This window comes from Euleptes europaea, chromosome 8, assembly GCF_029931775.1.
Source record: "Euleptes europaea isolate rEulEur1 chromosome 8, rEulEur1.hap1, whole genome shotgun sequence".
Classification (NCBI taxonomy): Eukaryota; Metazoa; Chordata; class Lepidosauria; order Squamata; family Sphaerodactylidae; genus Euleptes; species Euleptes europaea.
In genome coordinates, this window is record NC_079319.1 from 940,619 (window position 1) to 960,778 (window position 20,160).

The window sequence follows — 20,160 nt, forward strand, 5'->3', positions numbered from 1 at the left end:
GCATTAGTCAGCCACTACAGGGTTAAGTCGGGAGGAAGAAGCCTCTGTCTCCAGGGGGGGCTGCGTCTATGGCATCATTCTCTCCTACTGGTAGCAGGTGCTCAGTGGCAGTTCTGGCAAGTGGGGTGGCACCTCTGCCCGTCTACGTTGCAGCGGCAGCCTCCGCTGGTGTCACCAGGACCCTGCAGGAAAGGAGAACAAACACATCAAGTCCACATGTGCCTCATGTCGCCTCCCCAACCTCTTAGCAGAACCTGGCTTGTGCAGAGAAGGAGGGTGCCAAGGTGCAAGTCCTGCACCTTGATCTAAAAACCTTTATTAAGACCAACACAGCACAGGGCACGGCTCTTGAGTTTTCCAGAGCTCTTCATCGGGCAGGGGGGTGAGAACAGAAGCCATCGCCTATCGCTGATTCCCCTACTGGTGGCCTTTTGCTCCTAGCACAGTTGGGGCGCAGCCTCCTGCCAGCCAACCATGCCCAGCTGGCACTAAATCCCAAGAAGCATTCTATACAAGATGCAGACAGAAGCCTGAAAGGACCTCCCCCTCCATTAACACCCAGCCTGATGGAGAGTTTTGGAGAATGTGACAGCTTATGTACTGTTTTTTGGGGTTGGTCTTAAACGATATCTCCCACCTTTCTCTTTAAAAAAATACCTGTGGCAGCTAACAGATATTAATAAAGCATCCTAATAATAAAACAACACAGTTTGAAGCCTCTTGATGGGGCAGCAGGTCAGAGGCAGGTGGGGAAAGCTCCTTGCTGGGATTCAGCCATGTCCCACCCAGCTGCCTCACCTCGCAATCTGGCTTTACAGCCTGGAGGGAGTAGTGTGTCTGGGTGGAATTTGGCACTGAGGCAAACAAGCCTGGTGGCCATTTGGGGTGTGGTTTGTGAAGCAGAGAGGGCCACTGCAGAGCCCCCACACCCTGTCTGCCTTTTGAGGCTCCCCAGGCGTTGGCTGGGCCCTTTCAAGTTCACTTCTGCAATCACAGGGCTATCAACCATTCCTTTTTAAAAAGGAAAGGCTAGACCAGTAGGAAAGAGCTGTCTGTACTTGCCCATTTCTTGCGACAGCCGAGGAGCCTGAGTGACTTCCCCCCCCCCCACAGAGAGTGCCCCCATCCAAGCGACCAGCAAACACTGGTCTCTGTAAACGTTCTTCTTGGTGCCCTGTTCTGGCAGTGAATTCCCAAGAGCCCCCAGGGAGCGTGGCTCAGATGCGGAAAGCATCTGCTTTGCACACAGAAGGGGCCAGTTCAGTCCCCCATTAAAGGAACAGGTAGTGGGTGATTGGAAAGGCCCCAGCTGCTCAGAGCAGACGGAGACTGACTGCAAGAGACCACGGGGTTGGGGGGTGGTCTAATAAGGCATCGTTAGTTGTAGAGAAGGGGGAAAGCGGCATTCATGGGGGGGGGAAATAAGAGGAGAAAACAAAGGGCAAGCAGTGAGGGGGCAAACTGGAACCCCCTTGCTACAGCACCAGTGGAGAAGATGCCAAGCCAGGGAAGCTGGTGGTGCCAGCCTGTTCCTGATGCAGAATGTGGCTTGCTGGGGGTGGGTAACCTGGCCACCCATCTATTGGCCTCCTGGTCCAGCTCGCCTCACCCCTGGCCCCCAGCGGGGCCCTTTGGTCACCCAGCAGATCTCTGTCTGGCAGACGGAGCAGCGGAGCCAGTCACAGCCGCCCTTCTTCTGTACCACGATGTGGCAGACGGGGCAGTGCATGGCCTCCCCCAGCTGCACCAGCATCTGGAATGGGGAAAAGGAGAAAAATGATTACCAGTCTTGCGGGAAAGAGCCCAGCCCTGTAGTCAGGATCCCATTATTAGGCATTATTAGTCAGATCCCATTATTAGGCACACAGACCAACAAAGCTTGCTGGGGGGAATTCAGCCTGGCTTCTGCAAGGGGAAGTCCTGCCTCACCAACCTTCTGGAGTTCTCTGAGAATGTGAACAAGCATGTAGACATTGTACACTCGGACTTTCAAAAGGTTTTTGACAAGGTACCTCACCAAAGTCAACAGAGGAAAATTGCGCAATCATGGGATAAGAAGACCAAGTCCTCTTACGGGTTAAGAATTGGTTAAATAAAAGAAGCAAAGAGTAGGAGTAAATGGGCAGTTCTCACAAAGGAGGAAATTAAGCAGTGGGGTCGCTCAAGGATTGTTACTGGGGCCGGTATTATTTAATTTGTTCATAAGTGATCTGGAACTGAGGGGTGAGTAGTGTAGTGGCCAAGTCTGCAGATGACTCAGAAGTATTCATGGTGGTGAAACCCAAGGCCGACTGAAGAGCTCCAGGAGGATCTCAACAAATTGGGTGAGTGGGCTACAAGCTAAAATGACTAAACTGAAGCTATATGCTTTGGTCACATGATGAGAAGACAAGAATCACTGGAAAAGACAATCAGGCTAGGAAAAGTTGACAGCAGGAAAACAATAAACCCCATCATGAGATAGATTGACTGTATAAAGGAAGCCACCGCCCTCAGTTTGCAAGACCTGAGCAAGGCTGTTAAGGATCGAACATTTTGGAGGACGTTAATTCACTGGGTTGCCATGAGTCAGAAGTTACTTGACAGTACTTACCACACAGACTCAGGATGGAGAAAAGGAACTACTTTACACAACGAGAGATGAGAATGTGGCATTCGCTGCCAGAGGGTGTGGAGGTGGCCAGAGGCATAGATGGCTTTAAAAGGATTAGACAGATTCATGGAGGACAGATTCATGGGGATGCTGGTCGAGAAGGACCGCTGGTCTGATACAGCAGGGATATTCTTAGGTCCCTGCCTGACCTCTGAGGACTGGGGAAGGCCCACATTCTGAACAGAAACAGAAGGTGTAGCCTGATGCTACTGAATGGCAAACCAGATAAGCCATAGCAGTGATGGGAGGGCGAAATAGCTGCAGACAAGCACCACCCCCCACAGCGGCCACTCACCTTGAGCATGTTGCTGGTCTCCCGGGCTGCAGTGTCGTTCTGGGCCTGGAATTGCAGTTTGTCCTGGTACTGCTTGCAGTTCATGCCCTCGTGAATGGCCTGTGGGCAAGAAAAGGGGCTTGGTCTCTCTGGGCTCCCTTCCCCACGAGTGCCCCATTCCATTTCTGCAGTTCTGACTCGGGGTTCCCAGAACCTGGCAAGAGCGAAGGGCCTGTCCTGGTTCCAGGGAATAAAGAGGCAGCATGGGCTTGTGCCCCTTCAGCATCCAGGTGACCCACATTTCTGACTATCCCCTAGGTGGGGAAAAGCTAGAGGGAGAGGGTACCGCCTTTTCAGGTGTCGGGCAAGCGCCTCTGCATTCCAGAAAGACTGCTGTCACCTACAGCCCACTCAACTCTGCCACTGATGTAGCTGCTTTAATAACCGCAGCCGGTTGTTGCCCAGCCTGCTCTCCCCCTTCCTTGCCCGAGTGGTCTCTTCTCCCCACACCTGCCTAAGAGCAACCCCTGAGGGGAGATTGGGGGAGGGGGCAGAATCCCATTGGCAGTCTAGGAGGTCAAAGTGCAGGACTGCAGAGACTGCAAGATAGTGTCCCCAAGGAACAGATTTCTTTGCGGTGAATGTTATCACAGCCAGAAGCACAGGTGGTTTTAAAATGGGGTCAGACAGATGTACAGAGAAGAGTTCCATCAATTGCTAAGGGAACCTCCCTTTTCAGAGGCAGTCAACCTCTGAAACCCAATGCTAGGAAGGATCATTAGAGGAACGGCCTGTTTGTTGGCCTGCCAGGGCAGCTTTGGACGAGACAGGCCTGAGGCAGCAAGAACCTACCGAGGTTCTTCTGTGGGGTCTGCTGAAAACTTGGAAGACAAAACGGGCAGGGGGGGGGGCTTTGCCCTCTGCCCTTCCGCAAAGCCCCCGGCTGCCCCGGCTCACCTTGCAGACCAGGCAGTTGAGCGCCCAGCAGATGGGGCAGCGGAAGTCGTTGACGTCGTCCTCATAGATGCACCAGCCCAGGCAGTCGACCGTCTGGCAGTGGTAGCTGTTCTGCGCCCGGCTCTCCGCCACTGCCAGCCTCCGCTCCAGGAAGCGCTCGTACTCCTCCCCGGACACCAGCTGCAGAGACGGGAGCTGCTTCAGAGCCCCCCCCCCAGGGGGGAGGGGAGACCGAGGCAGCCAGGGGCTAGGGGGACTTCAAAGTCCAACAAGCCAGCAGGCTTGGCCTAAGGGACCCAGGCTCCTTTTAGAAGGAGCAACTTCTCTACTCTGGAAGATGAGGGATGCTGCAAAATTTGACCCCCTCCAGGCCATCCCAAGTTGGCCCAGGAGAAAAGACCACTCGGTGGTCCCTCCAGCAGCTTGCCTGCCATCCCACAGGGCCAAGCTGTCTCTTGCAGGACACAGCTACTGCCCAGGCTGTAGGGATGGCCACTCACCGCCCGGATCTCTCGGTCCTGGAGGTGACTGCTGCAGGCGTAGCTGTCGTCCCGGAAGGGGCAGGCCACCTGAGGCTCCTCGCTGCAGTTGATCAGCTGCCGCAGACAGTCCCTGGTGGAGGAGGTGACACACGGTCAGGCTTGTGGCTCCCTGCCCTTCTCCTACCTTGCCCCCCCCCTCCGGCAGCAAGGGTAAAGATTACCTGCAGAAGCTGTGCAGGCATTCGCGCAGCAGCACGCCCTCGCCTGGCCCCACGTCAAGGTAGCAGATGCGGCACTCGGTCGCCTCCTGGGTGGGGACCAGGGCCTCTTCGTCCAGCCGGCGCAGCTGCTGGAAGTTCTGCCGCCGTTCCTGCTCCAGGGCCTGTGCGGGAGGAGACAGAGCCAGAGGGGCAGTGGGCACGCCTGCTGGGATAGCACTCGGCCCAGGCCAGAACCCGGACCTCCTAGACACAAGGCCAAGGCTCAGAGCTCAGCCCTCAAACCTTTGGCAAGCAGAAGTCACCTGTCTTGCAAGGAGGGAGAGAGAATGAAATACAAGGAGGAGAGTCCAGGACGTTGGCGGGGCTGGGAGAAGAGGGGCTGTCGTTCATCTTGCTTGGAAGGCCCATCACTGAAGGTGTCCGAGGGGCCTCCGAGGCATCTCTGAGCAAGGGGCAGGCGGGCAACCCCTTGGGTTGGCATCAAGTCCTGTGACTCATCTCCAGCAGCCTTCAGAGGCTGCCCACCTGCAGCTTGGAAGTCTGGCCACAGCGGGCAGGTGAGAAGACGTTTGCTCAGATGACAGACACACTGAGAACAGATCATGAGAGGGAGGGCGTCTTGGCCATCTTCTGGGCATGGAGTAGGGGTCACTGGGGTTGTGTCGGGGGAGGTAGTTGTGAATTTCCTGCATTGTGCAGGGGGTTGGCCCCTGGCGGTCCCTTCCAGCTCTGTGCTTCTAACGGTGCCACGGAGCATCTCAGAGCATGACCTACAATGGTTTGTGGCACCTCCAGCACAGGAACAGCAGGAGGAAACAGCTGGAGCAGAGAGGGCCAAGCGCCGCCAGCTCAGAGGAGCCAGAGGGGGGCATGGGCAACCATCAGCCTTTGGTCTGGGAGGCTCTTCCCTTCAACCACCCAAGAACCTGCAAGGTCGACAACCTCTCTGATCCATAATCGAGGTTCCCATCTCTGCGTGGCCTGGAAGCTGACCGGGGCCCTCGGCTTGCTCCTTGCCTGCTCTAAAATGGGGGGAAAGAGAACTAAAGAACCCCACGCTTTGGGGAGGAGCCCAAAAACTTGCTTGGCACAAGAGGAGAACGGGCTGGGCCCGCTGGGACAGGAAGGGGTCCTGCCCTTTGGGCTGGAAGGAGCCGCCGTGTGCCCAGCTGCCCCATTATTTCAGCCATTCGGTTACACATTTACAACCCACCCACACCCCGCCTTTCCACCTCTTGCCTGTACCTCCCCTCCTCACCTGCACAAGTCTGCTTATAGCTGGGTTTTGCTACAGTGCTGCATGGCAGTTAGGGTCAGCTCTTGGGAAACCCAGGTTCCAGTCCCACTCTGCGGTAAAGGCTCGCTGGAGGACCTTGGGCTAGTCACACCCTCCCAGCCTAACCTTCCTCACAGGGCAGTTGTTGTGAGGATAAATTGGAGGCGAGGAGGACAACATTGCGAGGCACCGTAGGTCCCCATTAGGAAGAAATGTGTGGTTTGAAATGGGCCAGGAGTTCGGCTTTCAGCAAGGGCATCTTTACAGTGCTCATGAGGCCTCCGAGGACAAGCCAGCCCTCCGTTCAGAAATGGTGCTTAGCCAAGCAGGGCCCTCCACGGGTGCCAACCTGCATATGGGCAAAATCAACAACTGTCTGCACAGGCGTGGCCCTGCCGTGTAGAACAACCTGCCGAAGGGGGCAGGAAGTCTCTCTCCTCTCCTGGCTTTCCGCAAACTATGCAAAACTGAATTATCCAAGAAGGTTTTTCTGGGCAAGCAATAGGGTAGCTGCACAACATGATTCACAAGGTTACCTGGATAAATTATTAGGGACTGCGGTCTGTAGTTCGGACCCTACTGTGTAATTCTGATCATTTAAAGTCTCGTGTTAACACCTGAGCTCTGCTTCAGTTGTTTTTTAGACTTCTGGTTGGTTCCTCAACCCACATCCCCCTGCGTCGTTTATTGACTGTCCCACCCCGTTGACTGTATCAACTCACTCTGGGTAATCTGCCTGGAGTGAAAAAGGTGGACTATAAATAACGTCAATAAAATAAAGGTAAATGAATAAGGTGGGGTGGGGTAGTTGCCTGCTCATCTTGAGATCTGTTCCCCTGGGAGCAGGAGAGCACATCCTGGAGCCCCCCGCAGCAGAGGCCAGGAGCACCTCCCTCCCTCTCTGCCCGGCGTGCCACCTACGGACTCCCACGCAACAGGGGCCCTGCAACTGGCACAAGTCCTCGGCCGCTTGGAGAACGCAGGTTGCCCAGAACACAAAAGGTTCTTGCTGACAACGTCCTATTCCAGAAGGTGGACAGGGAAACAAGGGGGTCTGCTTAGACTTGATTCTCACCAACAGGGAAGAACTGGTCGATGAGGTTAAAGTAGTAGGCACCCTGGGTAGTAGTGACCACGTACTCTTGGAATTTACAATCTTGGGGAGAGGAAAACCTGTACGTAGTCAGACATGTAGGTTGGACTTCAAAAGATCAAATTTTAACAATCTTAAACTTATGCTAGGTAGAATCCCATGGTCAGAAATACTTAAGGAGAAGGGAGTTCAAGAAGGGTGGGCATTTCTTAAAAATAAAATACTGAAGGCGCAATCCCAAAACATTCCTATGAGAAGGGAAAATGGGAGGAGCCTAAAGAGGCCAGGTGGCTCCATAAACAGCTTTTTAAAGAGTTGAGAAATAAAAAAGACTCATTTAGGAAGTGGAAGGAGGGCCTTATAACCAAAGAGGAATATAAGCAAATAACGAGTGCTTGTAGGGAGAGTGTTAGGAAAGCTAAAGCTCAGTATGAACTTAGGCTAGCGAGAGATGCTAAACACAACAAAAAAGGGTTCTTTTCCTATGTTCAGAGTTAGAATAAGGACAAGGACAAGATAAGTCCATTGCGTGGACCGGACAGTGAAATTGTTACAGGAGATGAAGAGAGGGCAGAACTCCTCAATTCCCACTTTTCCTCAGTCTTTACTCGTGCGGGAAGCGGTGCTCAACATAGCATAAACAGAACATGTGGTGAGGGAAGGGATTTGCAGCCTAGAATTGGCATTGAGGTAGTGCACAAACACCTGTTTTCTTTAAATGAAATGAAGTCCTCAGGGCCGGATGAATTGCATCCAAGGGTACTCAAAGAACTTGCAGATGTAATTTCTGAGCCTCTGTCCATTATTTTTGAGAATTCTTGGAATAGGTGAGGTGCCAGAAGACTGGAGGGGGGCAAATGTTGTCCCCATCTTCAAGAAGGGGGAAAAGGAGGATTCGGGTAACTACCGACCCATCAGCTTGACTTCTATACCAGGAAAAGTGTTCAAACAAATCAAACAGTCAGTCCTTTGAGCATTTAGAAAGGATGGATCTGATCACTAAGAGCCAGCACGGGTTTGTCAAGAATAAGTCATGTCAGACTAATTTTATCTCCTTTTTTTGAGAAAGTTACTACCTTGCTGGATCAGGGGAATGCTGTAGACATAGTTCATCTAGATTTCAGTAAGGCTTTTGAAAAGGTTCCACATAGTATTCTAGTTGACAAATTGGGAAAATGTGGGTTAGATCCTATTATTGTTAGATGGATCTGCAACTGGTTGACCCAAAGAGTGCTAGTTAATGGTTCCTCATCCACTTGGAGAGAAGTGACTAGTGGAGTTCCTCAGGGATCTGTGCTGGGCCCTGTGTTGTTCAACATCTTTATAAATGTTGTCAAAGGCTTTCACGGACAGAGTTCATTGGTTCTTGTAGGTTATCCGGGCTGTGTGACCGTGGTCTTGGTATTTTCTTTCCTGACGTTTCGCCAGCAGCTGTGGCAGGCATCTTCAGAGGAGTAACACTGAAGGACAGTCTCACTGTCCTTCAGTGTTACTCCTCTGAAGATGCCAGCCACAGCTGCTGGCGAAACGTCAGGAAAGAAAATACCAAGACCACGGTCACACAGCCCGGATAACCTACAAGAACCAATCTTTATAAATTATTTGGATGAAGGAATAGAGGGGATGCTTATTAAATTTGCTGATGATACTAAATTGGCAGGGGTAGCAAATACAGTAGAAGACAGAGCCAGGATGCAGGATGATCTTGACAGGCTGGAGAAGTGGGCTAGAACTAATAAAATGCACTTCAACAAAGACAAATGTAAAGTTCTGCCTTTCGGTAGGAAAAATCAAATGCATAATTATAGGATGGGGGAGACTTGTTTGAGCAGTAGTGTGTGTGAAAAGGATCTTGGGGTCTTAGTAGACCAAACACTGAACATGAGTCAGCAGTGTGATGCTGTAACTAAAAAGGCAAATGCAGCCTTGGGCTGCATCAACAGAAGTATAGTGTCCAGATCACGCGAAGTGATGGTATCGCTTTCCTCTGCTCTGGTTAGACCTCAACTAGAGTACTGTGTTCAGTTTTGGGCACCAGTTTAAGAAAGATGTAGACAAGCTGGAACTTGTCCAGAGAAGGGCAACAAAGATGGTGAGGGGTCTGGAGACCAAGTCCTATGAGGAAAGGTTGAAGGAGCTGGGTATGTTTAGCCTGAAGAGGAGAAGATGGAGAGGGGATATGATAACCATGTTCAAGTACTTGAAGGGCTGTCATATAGAGGAGGGTGCTGAGTTGTTTTCTGTTACCCCAGAAGGTCGGACCAGAACCAGCGGATTGAAATTAAATCAAAAGAATTTCCATCTAGACATTAGGAAGAATTTTCTAACAGTTCGAGCGCTTCCTCAGTGGAACAGGCTTCCTCGGGAGGTGGTAAGCTCTCCTTCCCTGGAGGTTTTTAAGAAGAGGTTAGATGGCCATCTGTCAGCAATGCTGCTTCTGTGACCTTAGGCAGATGATGAGAGGGAGGGCATCTTGGCCATCTTCTGGTCACTAGGGGTGTGGTGGGGGGAGGTAGTTGTGAATTTCCTGCATTGTGCAGGGGGTTGGACTTGATGGCCCTGGTGGTCCCTTCGAACTCTATGATTCTACAGTGACACCCCCCCAAGGAGGCCACTGACCTTGGTAGGCTCTTGGCTGCCATTTGAATCCCCTTGTTTTGCCTTCCTCCTCACCCCCCTCCCACATCCCTACTGCCAGTTCCACCCCACTGTAATGGTCACAGGAGCAGAACTGCTGGGTCTTTCCTGTGCCACCCCAGAAGGGGACAGGAAGGTCTCCCATCATGCCAGCAGCAACTGAAGATCCTGCCGGGGGAGAGCAGGAGCCCTGCGAGGGGGGCCATAAGCAGGGGGACCATTCAGGGGGCTTCTTTTGACTTCCCAGACCGTCTGTGGTTGAGGCATGGCAGAGACCCACCTGCCATCCTGTTCCATCAGTTGCTTGGGAAAGACATTTCCTGGTGGCAGCTCTGTGATGACCCTGCACAGGGCATGGCCAAACACCTGCTTGCTTTCTGCACGCAGAGGGAGACGAAGCGTGGCTTCTCCCTGGCTGCCTTGTAGAGTTCTTTGGATAAGGGTGGACATTATATACTTGAGCTAGATTTGAATCCAGGAGCACCTTAGAGACCAACGAGATTTCCAGAGTATGAGGGCTGTTGTAAGTCAAGGCTCCCGTCGTCAGGTACAAGCAGACCAACTCCTGCTGCCCTCCAAAAACGATCATTTACTTGCCTTTTGACGAAGCACCTCTCCAAAGAATCCCAAGTAAGCTTAGCAGTTGGGATAAGAGGACAGATCCCCACGTGGATTAAAAATTGGTTGAATGCCAGGAAACAGAGAATAGGCATAAATGGAGGGTAGCAAAGGGCACCCGGTACGGCTGATCAGAAATAGATGCAGACAAAAAGAAGTGCTTATTTCCTCAACTGGTCAAACTGTGGAATTCACAAATTTAGCTTCAAAAGGGGGTTTGGACAAATTCCTGGCAAATAGACCCATCAGTGGCCACCCGCCATGGTGACTAAAAGAGGGCCTCCACATTCAGAGACAGGACAACTCTGAAGCCCCGTGCGAGGAGGGCAACACCAAAGGAGAGATTTGTCCTCTGCACCCCATTTGTTAGCCTTCCAGGGTAACGGGTGTGAAGCAGGAAGCTGCAGTAGCTGGAACGCAGGTCTGATCCAGCAGAGCTCTTCTTATGTTAGGCCCTCCTGCAGGAAACGTAGATTTCTGGTCCTGTCCCTGAAGTATGTGGGCAGGGCCTGAACGACAGTCAACAGGTCACCCAGGAGTTATCACTGAGAAACTGGGAGGGGGAGGGAGAGCTCAGGCAATGCAGTCAGACTGGTTAGGGCAGCCTGAAGGCAGGCAACAAAGACCTTGGTTTGGCCTCCTGGGAGGTGGGGTGGGTCCGTTCCCTCCTCCTGGTCCCAGTGAGAGACACTGAGCATCAGGGCAGAGTCACACCGGTCTTACCCAGCCTCACCTTCTCCCCACAAATTCAAACAGCTCCAACACCAGGCTGGCCTTTCCGGCCCACAAGAATCATTTAATAGAACAAGGCACTTGTCCTCCAAGTCTCTTCAAATATACAAACACTTCACAGAAATAAAACCCGTCTGAAAAGGGCACTTGAAACTTCAACATCAGACAAATCACAGTGTTCAGTGCAAGAGGAGCAGGCCAGTGGCTTCCCCCAGCATCCATCGCTCTGTGGTGCTGCCCCCAATGGATTACAGCGACATGAATGGGGGGGGGGAGGCTGCCCCAGAAGGCCAAGGCCTGCTGGCTGCAGCTGGGCAGATTCGTGCACGGCCACGCCGCCAGACCCCCCAAAGGCAGACTCCTCACCTGAGAAACCAGCTTCTCTCTGGCACACACAAGGGGAACCGGGGGGGGGGGGACCACAGCGAATGCACTGTGCAGGGGGCCCTTTCCCTCACAGCTTCAGTGGCAAGTTTAAAAGGTAGTGGCCCTGTTGCTTACATGCAGACCGTTTTGGCCCGCTCCCTAAAGCAATTGCTGCTCAGCAGCTCAGACAGAACGGGGGAGGGGGAGGAGGGAATGGGGAAGGACACTGCAGCACCGACCTTCAGCAGAGCCAGCCCAGCCCCGGGGATGGCTTCCACCAAGAAACCTTTGCTGGAGCGCCTCCTCCTGACCGCCACACGGGGCATGGTGCCGGGGTCACAGAGTGCACGCCTCTCTGAGGGCCAGAAGGGAAGGAACCCACTTCCTGGGCCACCTGAGCAAGGGCCGTTGGACAAGGTATCCAAGCATGCAAGGCAATGAGCAGCCTGCAGCAGGCCCTCGGTGGTTCCTTCATCTAGAGCCTGGAAGGAGGCACAGCTGGAGGCCCTCCTCACTTCACGGCACAGGGCCAGAACCCCCCAAGAGCGCTGCTCAGCCTACCCCAGGGACAGGGAAGTCCTTCGGCCCAGGAGCCAAACGAGACCCTTCATGTGCAAGAGGCAGGCCCCCTTCCCCAAGAGGTCTGATGGAGCCAGAAGGCAAAGACCACAGAAGATACCGACCTGGCCTGAACTGGGGGTGGGATGGAAGAGGGGGCTGCAGCAAGGCCCTTGAGCCACTAGGGGTATCGTCGTCCAGAGACCACCTTGGCCATGCAACCCGCTTGTGACACCACAGAGAGTCCTCTGGCCCCTGTCCAGTGGGCCTCTTCTGAAGCACCCCACGAAATCCCCCCCCCACAAGCTGGAATGATCCACGAAGCTCCCCCGGCTCAGTGGACAACAGAAACATCAAACGGGCAATTCTCAGAAGCAAAACAAGGAACCAGGGAGCCAGCCAGGTGCCCCCCGCCCCTCATCTGGCCCGGCCCCTCTCGGCAGCCGCAGCTGCTGCTAACTTCTCCAAAGAGGTCCTGCCTGCCTGCGGGCCAACTCAACTCAAGGCCCAGCCACAAAACAGGAGCTCTGCCACTCAGGGCTCCGGGCTGCAGCTAGGAGAACTCCGAGGAAAGGTGGATGAAGTCATCCAGGGACCCGGGGCTGTGGGCACAGGGCAGAACGGGACCGTCTTCTCTCCTTCCCTTTTCCTGCCACGAGAGAAAAAAGAAAGAAGAGGAGAGAGTCATTGGGGGCCAGGGCTCACCTAGAGGGGTGAAGACCCAAGGGGGGGGGGAATGGAGGCATGCCGAAGAAAATGGTCCCCCCTCTCAAGACTCCCTCCCCACATTTTTCCAAAGGAAAAAAATGAAATTTTGGCAAGTGTCAGAAAGCCAATAACATTTTGTCACTTCTGGAATAGTTCAGATTTAAAAAACAAAACGGTTTAACTCAAAATATTAAGACTGATGTAAGAATCTGCCTCATGAGAAAACTCTTTACGAATGCTATTCTTGTGTCTGCTATGAGCATACACGTATTTTTCAAGCATATATTTATTGCTTGAACATGACTAACATTGTCTACAGCATATGCTATACGAATAATACACCACTGTGTCCTGCAATGCACAGAATACTTTCAAAGCTGTAAAGTTGCAAACAAGCTGCCAGCCCCGCCACAGCACATGTTCAGGCGCTCTCGTTTCCGTTTTACAGAAGGCAAAACTTTGAGAAAGGCGTGCGAAGGTAGCCCATCGGACAGCACTGGACAAGCCTCCCTTGCGCACAGAAAACTATGGCATTTCTACTTTCAGTTCCCATAAGTGTATACCAAATAACACTGTTTTCTACACTGAATTATAAGTGATGCATTTCAGTACAAAGCAGAAAAATAAGTATTATCTCGCTAAATCGGTTTCCCCAACATGTCCCTCCGACAGCTCCAAAAACAGTTTTCTTTCCCACGGCTTCAAAATCTACAGACACTTTGCATCTCTCAGCTCAACCTGACCCACCTTTAGCCCCTCAGCACCTGGGCCATCTTAAACCCCATAGCACCTGGTTTTTCCTGCGGGCACCCCAGCAGCGCTCCAGCCACGCCAGCACCACCTTCCTTATGTGCAGCACTGCCCGTGTGGTGAGCCATGGGGCCCAGCCGCCCCCAGGCCCGTCAGGTGGGAAGCCCCAGCGGCACTCCGCTCCATGCCTGTGGGTCCCTTCCCTGGCCCTGAGCTGGGCTACTACACTACTGTTGGAGAGGCGCCCATATGGCCTCTCATGCCCTGCCAGAAAGGAGGGGGAGGGAGCAAGGAGCCCCTGCTGGAACCAATTTCACTTCCTGAATTCTTTTCTTACTTTCCTACCAATAACTTACAACCCAACCTGGACACTCACACACAGAACAACAGACACAACCCCACAGGTGGGGATCGGGTCATGAAGACACTGAAAGACAGTCGCTGTCAGCTAAGGCTCCAGCCAGGTCTTTTCAATCCACTGAACAAGCTGTGGAGAGCCTTCTTCCTCGGGAAGCGATTGGGAATCTCCTACAGATTTTTGTGCAGAGAAACAAGCAGCCTCCTCACCTGCTGGTACTGCAAGATCCCCTCCTTCTCCTGCTGCATCCGCCACAACTCCATCTCGTCTGGCCTGTAGCTGCCAGGAACCATGTAAGAGGCGGGCCGGTCGGTGCTGCACATTTCACAGCCTGGGCGGGTGGGCTTGTTGATGAAGGTGCAGGTGGGACATGACCAGCCGGCCTGCAAGATGAGTGGAAGACCCTGGCTGAGCTGCGGCGCAGAGCATGCCCTGGAGCCACCCCTCTTTGCCCACTGGGAGACACGGCTTATCACAGACCCCAGCGCCAAGCCCAAGTTGGGGAAGGGAGCCATGCCACGGGGAGCCCTCCGGGAAAGAGGCACGTCTCCCCCTGGGGACAGCAGATTCTACCTGGACGGGGGAAGGGGGGGCAACCTCTGCAGCTGGAGGGGCTCGAGTATGGCTGGGAAGGAGGTTGGAGAGCTGCAGCGCACCCAGCCGCTCTTCGAGGCCCGCCTTCTTGCTTCCATGTGATGCACCTGCTGGTGAGAAATGCATCAGGGAGAAGCGTTACCTCCTTGCAGGGAGAGAGAGGAGGAGGCTGGCGACCGGCCGAGGCAGGCAAGCTGCAGCCTCTGCGGAGGAAGTGTTAGGCCGCCCACCTGTCTTTGGCAGAGGGCTAGACGACAGCCGCCCAGCATTAGAGCTGTCCAAGGGGGAAGGCGGAGCCGGCTGCAGCAGCACCCAGTCCCTATCCTCTTTGTAGCGCTGCTCTGAGAGGTTGGCAACCTTGGCTGAGAGCAGGTAGAGAAAGGCCGTGTCTCCATCCTTGCGGATCCCATAGGAGCCCACCGTCCGGCCATCCACACAGAGACACTGGCCGATAATCCAGCGCTGGACGCTGGGGTGGAAGCCATACTCCTGGAAGACCTTGGAAAGGGCATAAAATGGGAGCACAGTCAGTGGCAGAGAAGCCCCCAAGTCACCAGCCCCTCTTTTGCAGCACCCTGAAGCTCTCAGGAGCCTCCCCCGACAGGGACCGTCTTTGGATTGAGAGACCAAAAGGAAGGACAGGTTCTCCAGGTTCCCCTTTCTGCCTCCCCCGGGGGCTGCTCACTACCTTCTGCCTGAGAGCTGCGATTGTGGTATATGTGTGAACCCGGATGGTGATGTTGGCTGAGCACGTGGCGTCTTCCACCCCCACCTTCATGCTGCAAGGAAGGAACGCCGTGAGCCAGATGGTAAGGGGGAAGAAAGAGCCATGCCGTAACATGACCCCTCCACCACTAGTCATTATTGCCAAGGGCAAGCTGGCCCCACCGCTGGCTCCCTGCAGGCACACACACCTGATCTCACTCGCAGGGTAGCAGGACTCCTTCGGCAGCACGTGCAGAGCAGCTTGCTGCTGAGCCAGCACAGTGGCGCATCGCACAGCCTCTTCCTGGTCCCCAAGCTCAATAGCCACAGACAGCTGGGACGCCAGATCTTCTAAGGAGAGAAAGACGCACAGGCTGGCAGGAGTCAGCGAGACTTCCGCCTGCCCAAGCTGCCTGTGTCCTCCTCGTAGGGCAGTGTCCCCCTCATAGACAGTCACAAAATTCCCCTCCCACCTCAAAGAAGTGGCTGAAACGGGCAATTCTGCAGCCTTCTCTTTACTATGAAGGTGTGTTCCCCAAGCCCATTTCTACAAACTGCAATGACATTGCTGGCTTTTATAGCAATACCTTGTACTCGTTCGCTCCCCCCACCACAGGCCAACCATCTCTCAAAGAGCCACCCCGGCTTACCAGCACCGGTTTCCTACTCCAGAGTAGGCAGAGGGAAGTTCCCAACCCACTGATGTCACCTCCCCTGAAGACAAGGCAGGCTTTGTAACCAAGGAAAGAAGTCTGATTAGCCAAGCACTACTTTTTTCAAGCAGGAAGACCATGGCAAAATTTCCAAGCTGCACTATCTAGTAAGTTTTATCAGCATCCATTCTCCAACGCTGCCTGACAGCTATGAAATTTAAAGCAAGCCAGAGGCTGATTCCTTGCAGCCTCCAACGGCACCTCTCCCAGCCAGCCACCAACCTTTCCTTGCCAGCTCCAAGGGCAGAGAGGCCTCAGGCTCTGATACAGGCAAAGAGTTTGTAGCAGCTGAGAGATGGCGAGGAGACAGTCCTGTCACCATGTGCGGGCCCTCGGCAGCTGGTGGGGAGAGAAGAAGAATTTCAGAGGACAGAAGCACTGGGCTCCTAAGACTGACCAGCAGGCAGGCTCAGCCAGTTCAGAGCTGCCCAAGAAGGGGGCAGGCCCGAAATCCCAGCACAGAATGCAAAAGGATGGCGGTGGGCAAGGAATGAATCCACTGGCCAGTATTCCCGGGGAAGTGCTTGCTCCAACTAAAACTGGCAGCTGCATTGAGAAGAGGCTACTGGCAGCCTGGACCACCACCCTCAAGAATCAATGAGCCTCTGGACAGGGGTGGCAGTACTGATCTCTAACAATGGACATTGCCATTGCCCGTGAGAGACTGGAGGGACAATGGTTAATAGAAGGCTGCAGAATCAGGGAGCAAGTATTCATTTCAAGCACAGGACAAGCAATGCTTGGGGAGTGCTCCCTGCCACAAACACAAAGCCAACAGAACTGCGCTTTGGGCGAGCGGCCTGCCGGCCAGTTCTCCTCTAACTTGAAGCCGCCCCTCTCCCCGGTGCCTTCCTGAGCAATAACTGACTTTTCTGGACCTCCCGAAGGGAGCTGCTGACGACTGCCCACCACTTCTGTGCCTCATGCTCATCCTCAAAATGAAAGACCACGGGGTCGTCCGGGCGGGCCAAGACTTTCAGCTCATGGCATGTCGGAGTCTTCACTTCGTAGGAAACCTCTCTGAGGCTGTACTCCACCAGGCTCTGGGGGCAGAAGAAGGTCAATCAGTGGGCGGAAAAGGTCAAGCTCTTCCTACCTACTTGGACATCAGCCTCTTTGGTCAATCTACACCCCAGCCTCCCCGCCCCCAGCAAACTGCCAAAATGCTCCAGCATCGTACAGCTTGCCAGCAGAACCCCAGAGCCTTCTTTGGCAGTGCCCTGAGCCCCAGAAGGCCACCCCCTACCCCATCCCACAGAGCAAAACAACCCAACAGGATGAGTGCCCCGTGAGGCTCCTTGCAGGGGGAAGCAGCAAACCACCGCTGCTGCTGCTGGCTTGAGGCTGTGCCTCTCCCTGGAAGCAGAGCCCGCTTATCCCTTCCGGCCCTGCTATCTCTCCCCCGCCCCGCCCCCCCAGCATCTCGGGTGACACAGGGGCCATTTATGCACGGGAGGTTTTGCCACTCTCTAGATGCACACTTTCCCCATTCAAGTTCTCTAAACTCTACAATAAGCCCCCATGCAGTTTTGAGAATCTGGATGGGGAAAAAGTGCATCAAGAGAGCCGCAAAACCTCCCGTGCGTAAATGGCCAGGAAAACACGAAGCTCCTCGATGGGGAGAGGGAGCTCGGCCGTCCCAGACCCCGACCTGGGGAGCGCAGGGGGCAGGAAGCGGGCAGAGACACACACACCCCTCTCTCTCCCTGGACCCCCCCCCCCAATACTCGAACGCGGGGGAGGGCAGACCCAAGAACGGCCTTCCCCACACCAGGCGAACTTCTGCCGCGGGACTGTCCGCCACCAGGAGTGGGGCCAGGCGGAGGCCTGGAGGAGGAGGAGGGGGAGAAGCCGGGGGGGGGGGCGTCTGCTCCCGCCCGCCCAGAAGGGTCTCTCTCCCCGCTCCTCACCGCTTCGGGCCCCGAGTCCGGCCCGCCCCTCAGGCCGAGGCGGAAGCGGTCGCGGCCGGGCGCGGCGCTGAGCTGCAGCCGGAGGAGGCGCCGCCCTGCGCGGCCCGGGAGCGGCAGCGGGGAGGGCCGCGGCACCCAGGCCCGCGCCGACGCCAGCAGCAGCGGCGGCGGCGGCTGCCCCCCTGCCGAGGAGCCCGAACCCGACGACGCCGCCGCCATCGCCCCTCCAGCAGCCGCCGCCGGACGGATGCGGAAGCGGCAGACGCACTTCCGCTTCCGCCGCCCGCGGCAGGCGGGCGGGCAGAGCGGCCTCTCCGCCTCCCGCAGCTTGTCTCCCCTGGGCTTCCGGAAACGTCGCCTCCTGCCGGGGCGGAGGAGCAGGAGCAGGAGCGCGCAGCCGGCAGGGTCAGCTGGCCCGGGGCTTCTGCAAACTGTGGGTCGCCACCCCAGATGGGGTCGTGTAACTGAATGGGGGGGGGGGGTCGCGAAAAATTTGGCGTTTGCTTTCGACTTTAAAAAATGGTAAAATTATATGTATACCAAAGAAATGTTTGAAAATAAATTTCTTTATATTTTATTAGCAGTACTAAGTAGTACAGATGGACTCTCAAATGGCGGAAGATAAACATTAACCCCTATTAATGACGTTCTGTCCATACACCACAACAAGGCCAATGCAATGTTCTGACAGCATCCAAGTAAGGAGGATCTCATTGCAAATTCAGCAAAATTGTTAGGCCCACCTTGTAACAACCCTTAAGATTAATTTTATAAGCTGGTAAATTATATGACTTAAAGGCCTTTAAAGCGACTTCCTCTTGAGACCATGTTTCCTGAAGATGAATACAATCAAAAGCTCCCCCAAAATTAATAAAATCCGGATCATTAAATTTGTTATGCCAACCAGCAATATTCCATGAGATGACATGCAGCTTGGGGAGGGCTATAGGTTCACTTTTTGGACATGGAGCTGGGAACCTCATGAGTCAATTAGTTGTCGTTTCCTGGGATGGTAGAGCAATAATCTCTACATTTCCTTCTGTGTTGGGAATCATCTCCAAGGTATGATCTAATACACCACTAGGGCTATCATCATTAAGCGATGTCTGATGTTGATTTGATGTAAGTACAGAAATTGGTATCGTTTTCTGAAAAGCTTTGCTGGAAGAAAGTTGATCTTGTGGATAAGGCAGTGAGCCAGTTTGCTGAGAGGGAGAGGGTTGTGTGTAGATTTCCAGGGAGCTGGGATTTAGGATTTTTTTTCTTCCTGTCGTTTTGTGTTGATGGGAATATCATAAACTGAGCACATAAATTTCCTAGTCTTCATGTGCAAGGCTTCGTTGTGGTTCTTTCCTCACCCCAAAGTGGCGATCGGCACTACCCTGGGCATGTCACAAAGGGGCAGTAGAGCTACACCTGGGTAGTTGCTTACTTTCCTGCTCCTTTTTCACTTGGAGGGGTCAGTCATCAATTTGAAAACCCCTTTCAATCAATAAGAGTGTTTATTTCACCCTATTTAACTCTTTTCATTCCGTAATTGCTTTATTCCTCCATTAGCACCACTCAAAGTAAATATGGCTCAGTGGTACAGCGTCCAGGGTTACCAACCTCAAGATGGAACCGGGCATTACAACTTATTGCCAGACCACAGAGTTCAGTTCGCTGGAGAAAATCTAGATTCTGGGAGGCTCCTGGGATGCTGACCATGATACGTCGCCTCACTTGCTGTCACTTGTGCTCAGTCTGGCCGTCCACCAGCACAGCCAAGGGCAGAAGGGGCACGTTGCCCTCCTTCCATGGTACCCGGCAGACATGTGGGCAGGCTGGCCATGCTGATGGGCTGCAGAGTTTGGCTGCTGCCTGTCCTTTGTGGTGCTTTGATTTTGGGAACTGAGCTTCCATTGTGGGATTGTTGGGGAAATAAAAACCTCGTGGAGCTTTTGAACGCTGAGGGGGCTATCGAAGGCATCATCTTATGTTCTTATGTTCTTACTTTGTGCTGAGTCCCAAATGGGCTGCAGTTCTGGCACCTCTGACTGTCTAGGCCGTGTTGGTCTATCATAGCAAAATAAAAATCTGGTGTTACCTGAAAGACATACATTTCTGTGTGAAGTTTGGTGAGTTGCAGTTCATTTCCTCACATTGGTTCCCACAAAAGCTTTTCAAAGAAAGGCACGTCAAGAACTGAACAGGTCCCTGAAGTATCGGCAGCAAATCTCTCAGGACTACAAAAGGGCACATTTTCAGCTTAACATACCAGAAGTCTGGTGGCACCATAAACACTAACAGCATTTATTCCAGCATAAACCGGCGTGGAGTAATGGTTAAGAGTGGTGGACTCTTAATATGGAGTACAGGGTTTGATTCCCCACTCCTGCACATGAGCAGCGGACTCTAATCTGGTGAACTGGGTTGGTTTCCCCACTCCTCCACATGCAGCCTGCTGGTTGACCTTGGGCCAGTCACAGTTCTCTCTGAACTCTCTCAGCCCCACCTACTTCACAAGGTGTCTGTTGTGAGGAGGGGAAGGGAAGGAGATTGTAAGCCACTTTGAG

At 53.8% G+C, this 20,160-nt stretch overlaps 1 protein-coding gene across 1 annotated transcript; it reads right to left on the bottom strand.

Moving 5' to 3' along the window:
• Positions 1-93: 93 nt before the first annotated feature.
• On the bottom strand, positions 94-17,824 carry SHARPIN (SHANK associated RH domain interactor). The gene is made up of 14 exons (XM_056854584.1): positions 17,606-17,824; positions 16,564-16,738; positions 15,918-16,034; positions 15,192-15,333; positions 14,966-15,056; positions 14,508-14,775; positions 14,257-14,387; positions 13,893-14,066; positions 4,588-4,748; positions 4,385-4,496; positions 3,885-4,064; positions 2,949-3,047; positions 1,610-1,753; positions 94-182 (listed from the first exon to the last, which is right to left on the bottom strand). Exons 1-14 carry the CDS (start codon positions 17,822-17,824, stop codon positions 102-104), a joined length of 2,094 nt encoding a protein of 697 aa, XP_056710562.1. The 3' UTR covers positions 94-101.
• Positions 17,825-20,160: the final 2,336 nt, after the last annotated feature.

Excerpts from the sequence above, each read along its gene's own strand:
- SHARPIN (XM_056854584.1), bottom strand. The coding sequence starts at position 17,824 with ATGGCGGCGGCGTCGTCGGGTTCGGGCTCCTCGGCAGGGGGGCAGCCG. Across the intron at positions 14,776-14,965 it reads TCGCAGCTCTCAGGCAGAAG|GTCTTCCAGGAGTATGGCTT; the intron begins GTAGTGAGCAGC and ends GCCCTTTCCAAG. Across the intron at positions 4,497-4,587 it reads TGCCTGCACAGCTTCTGCAG|GGACTGTCTGCGGCAGCTGA; the intron begins GTAATCTTTACC and ends CTCCTCCACCAG.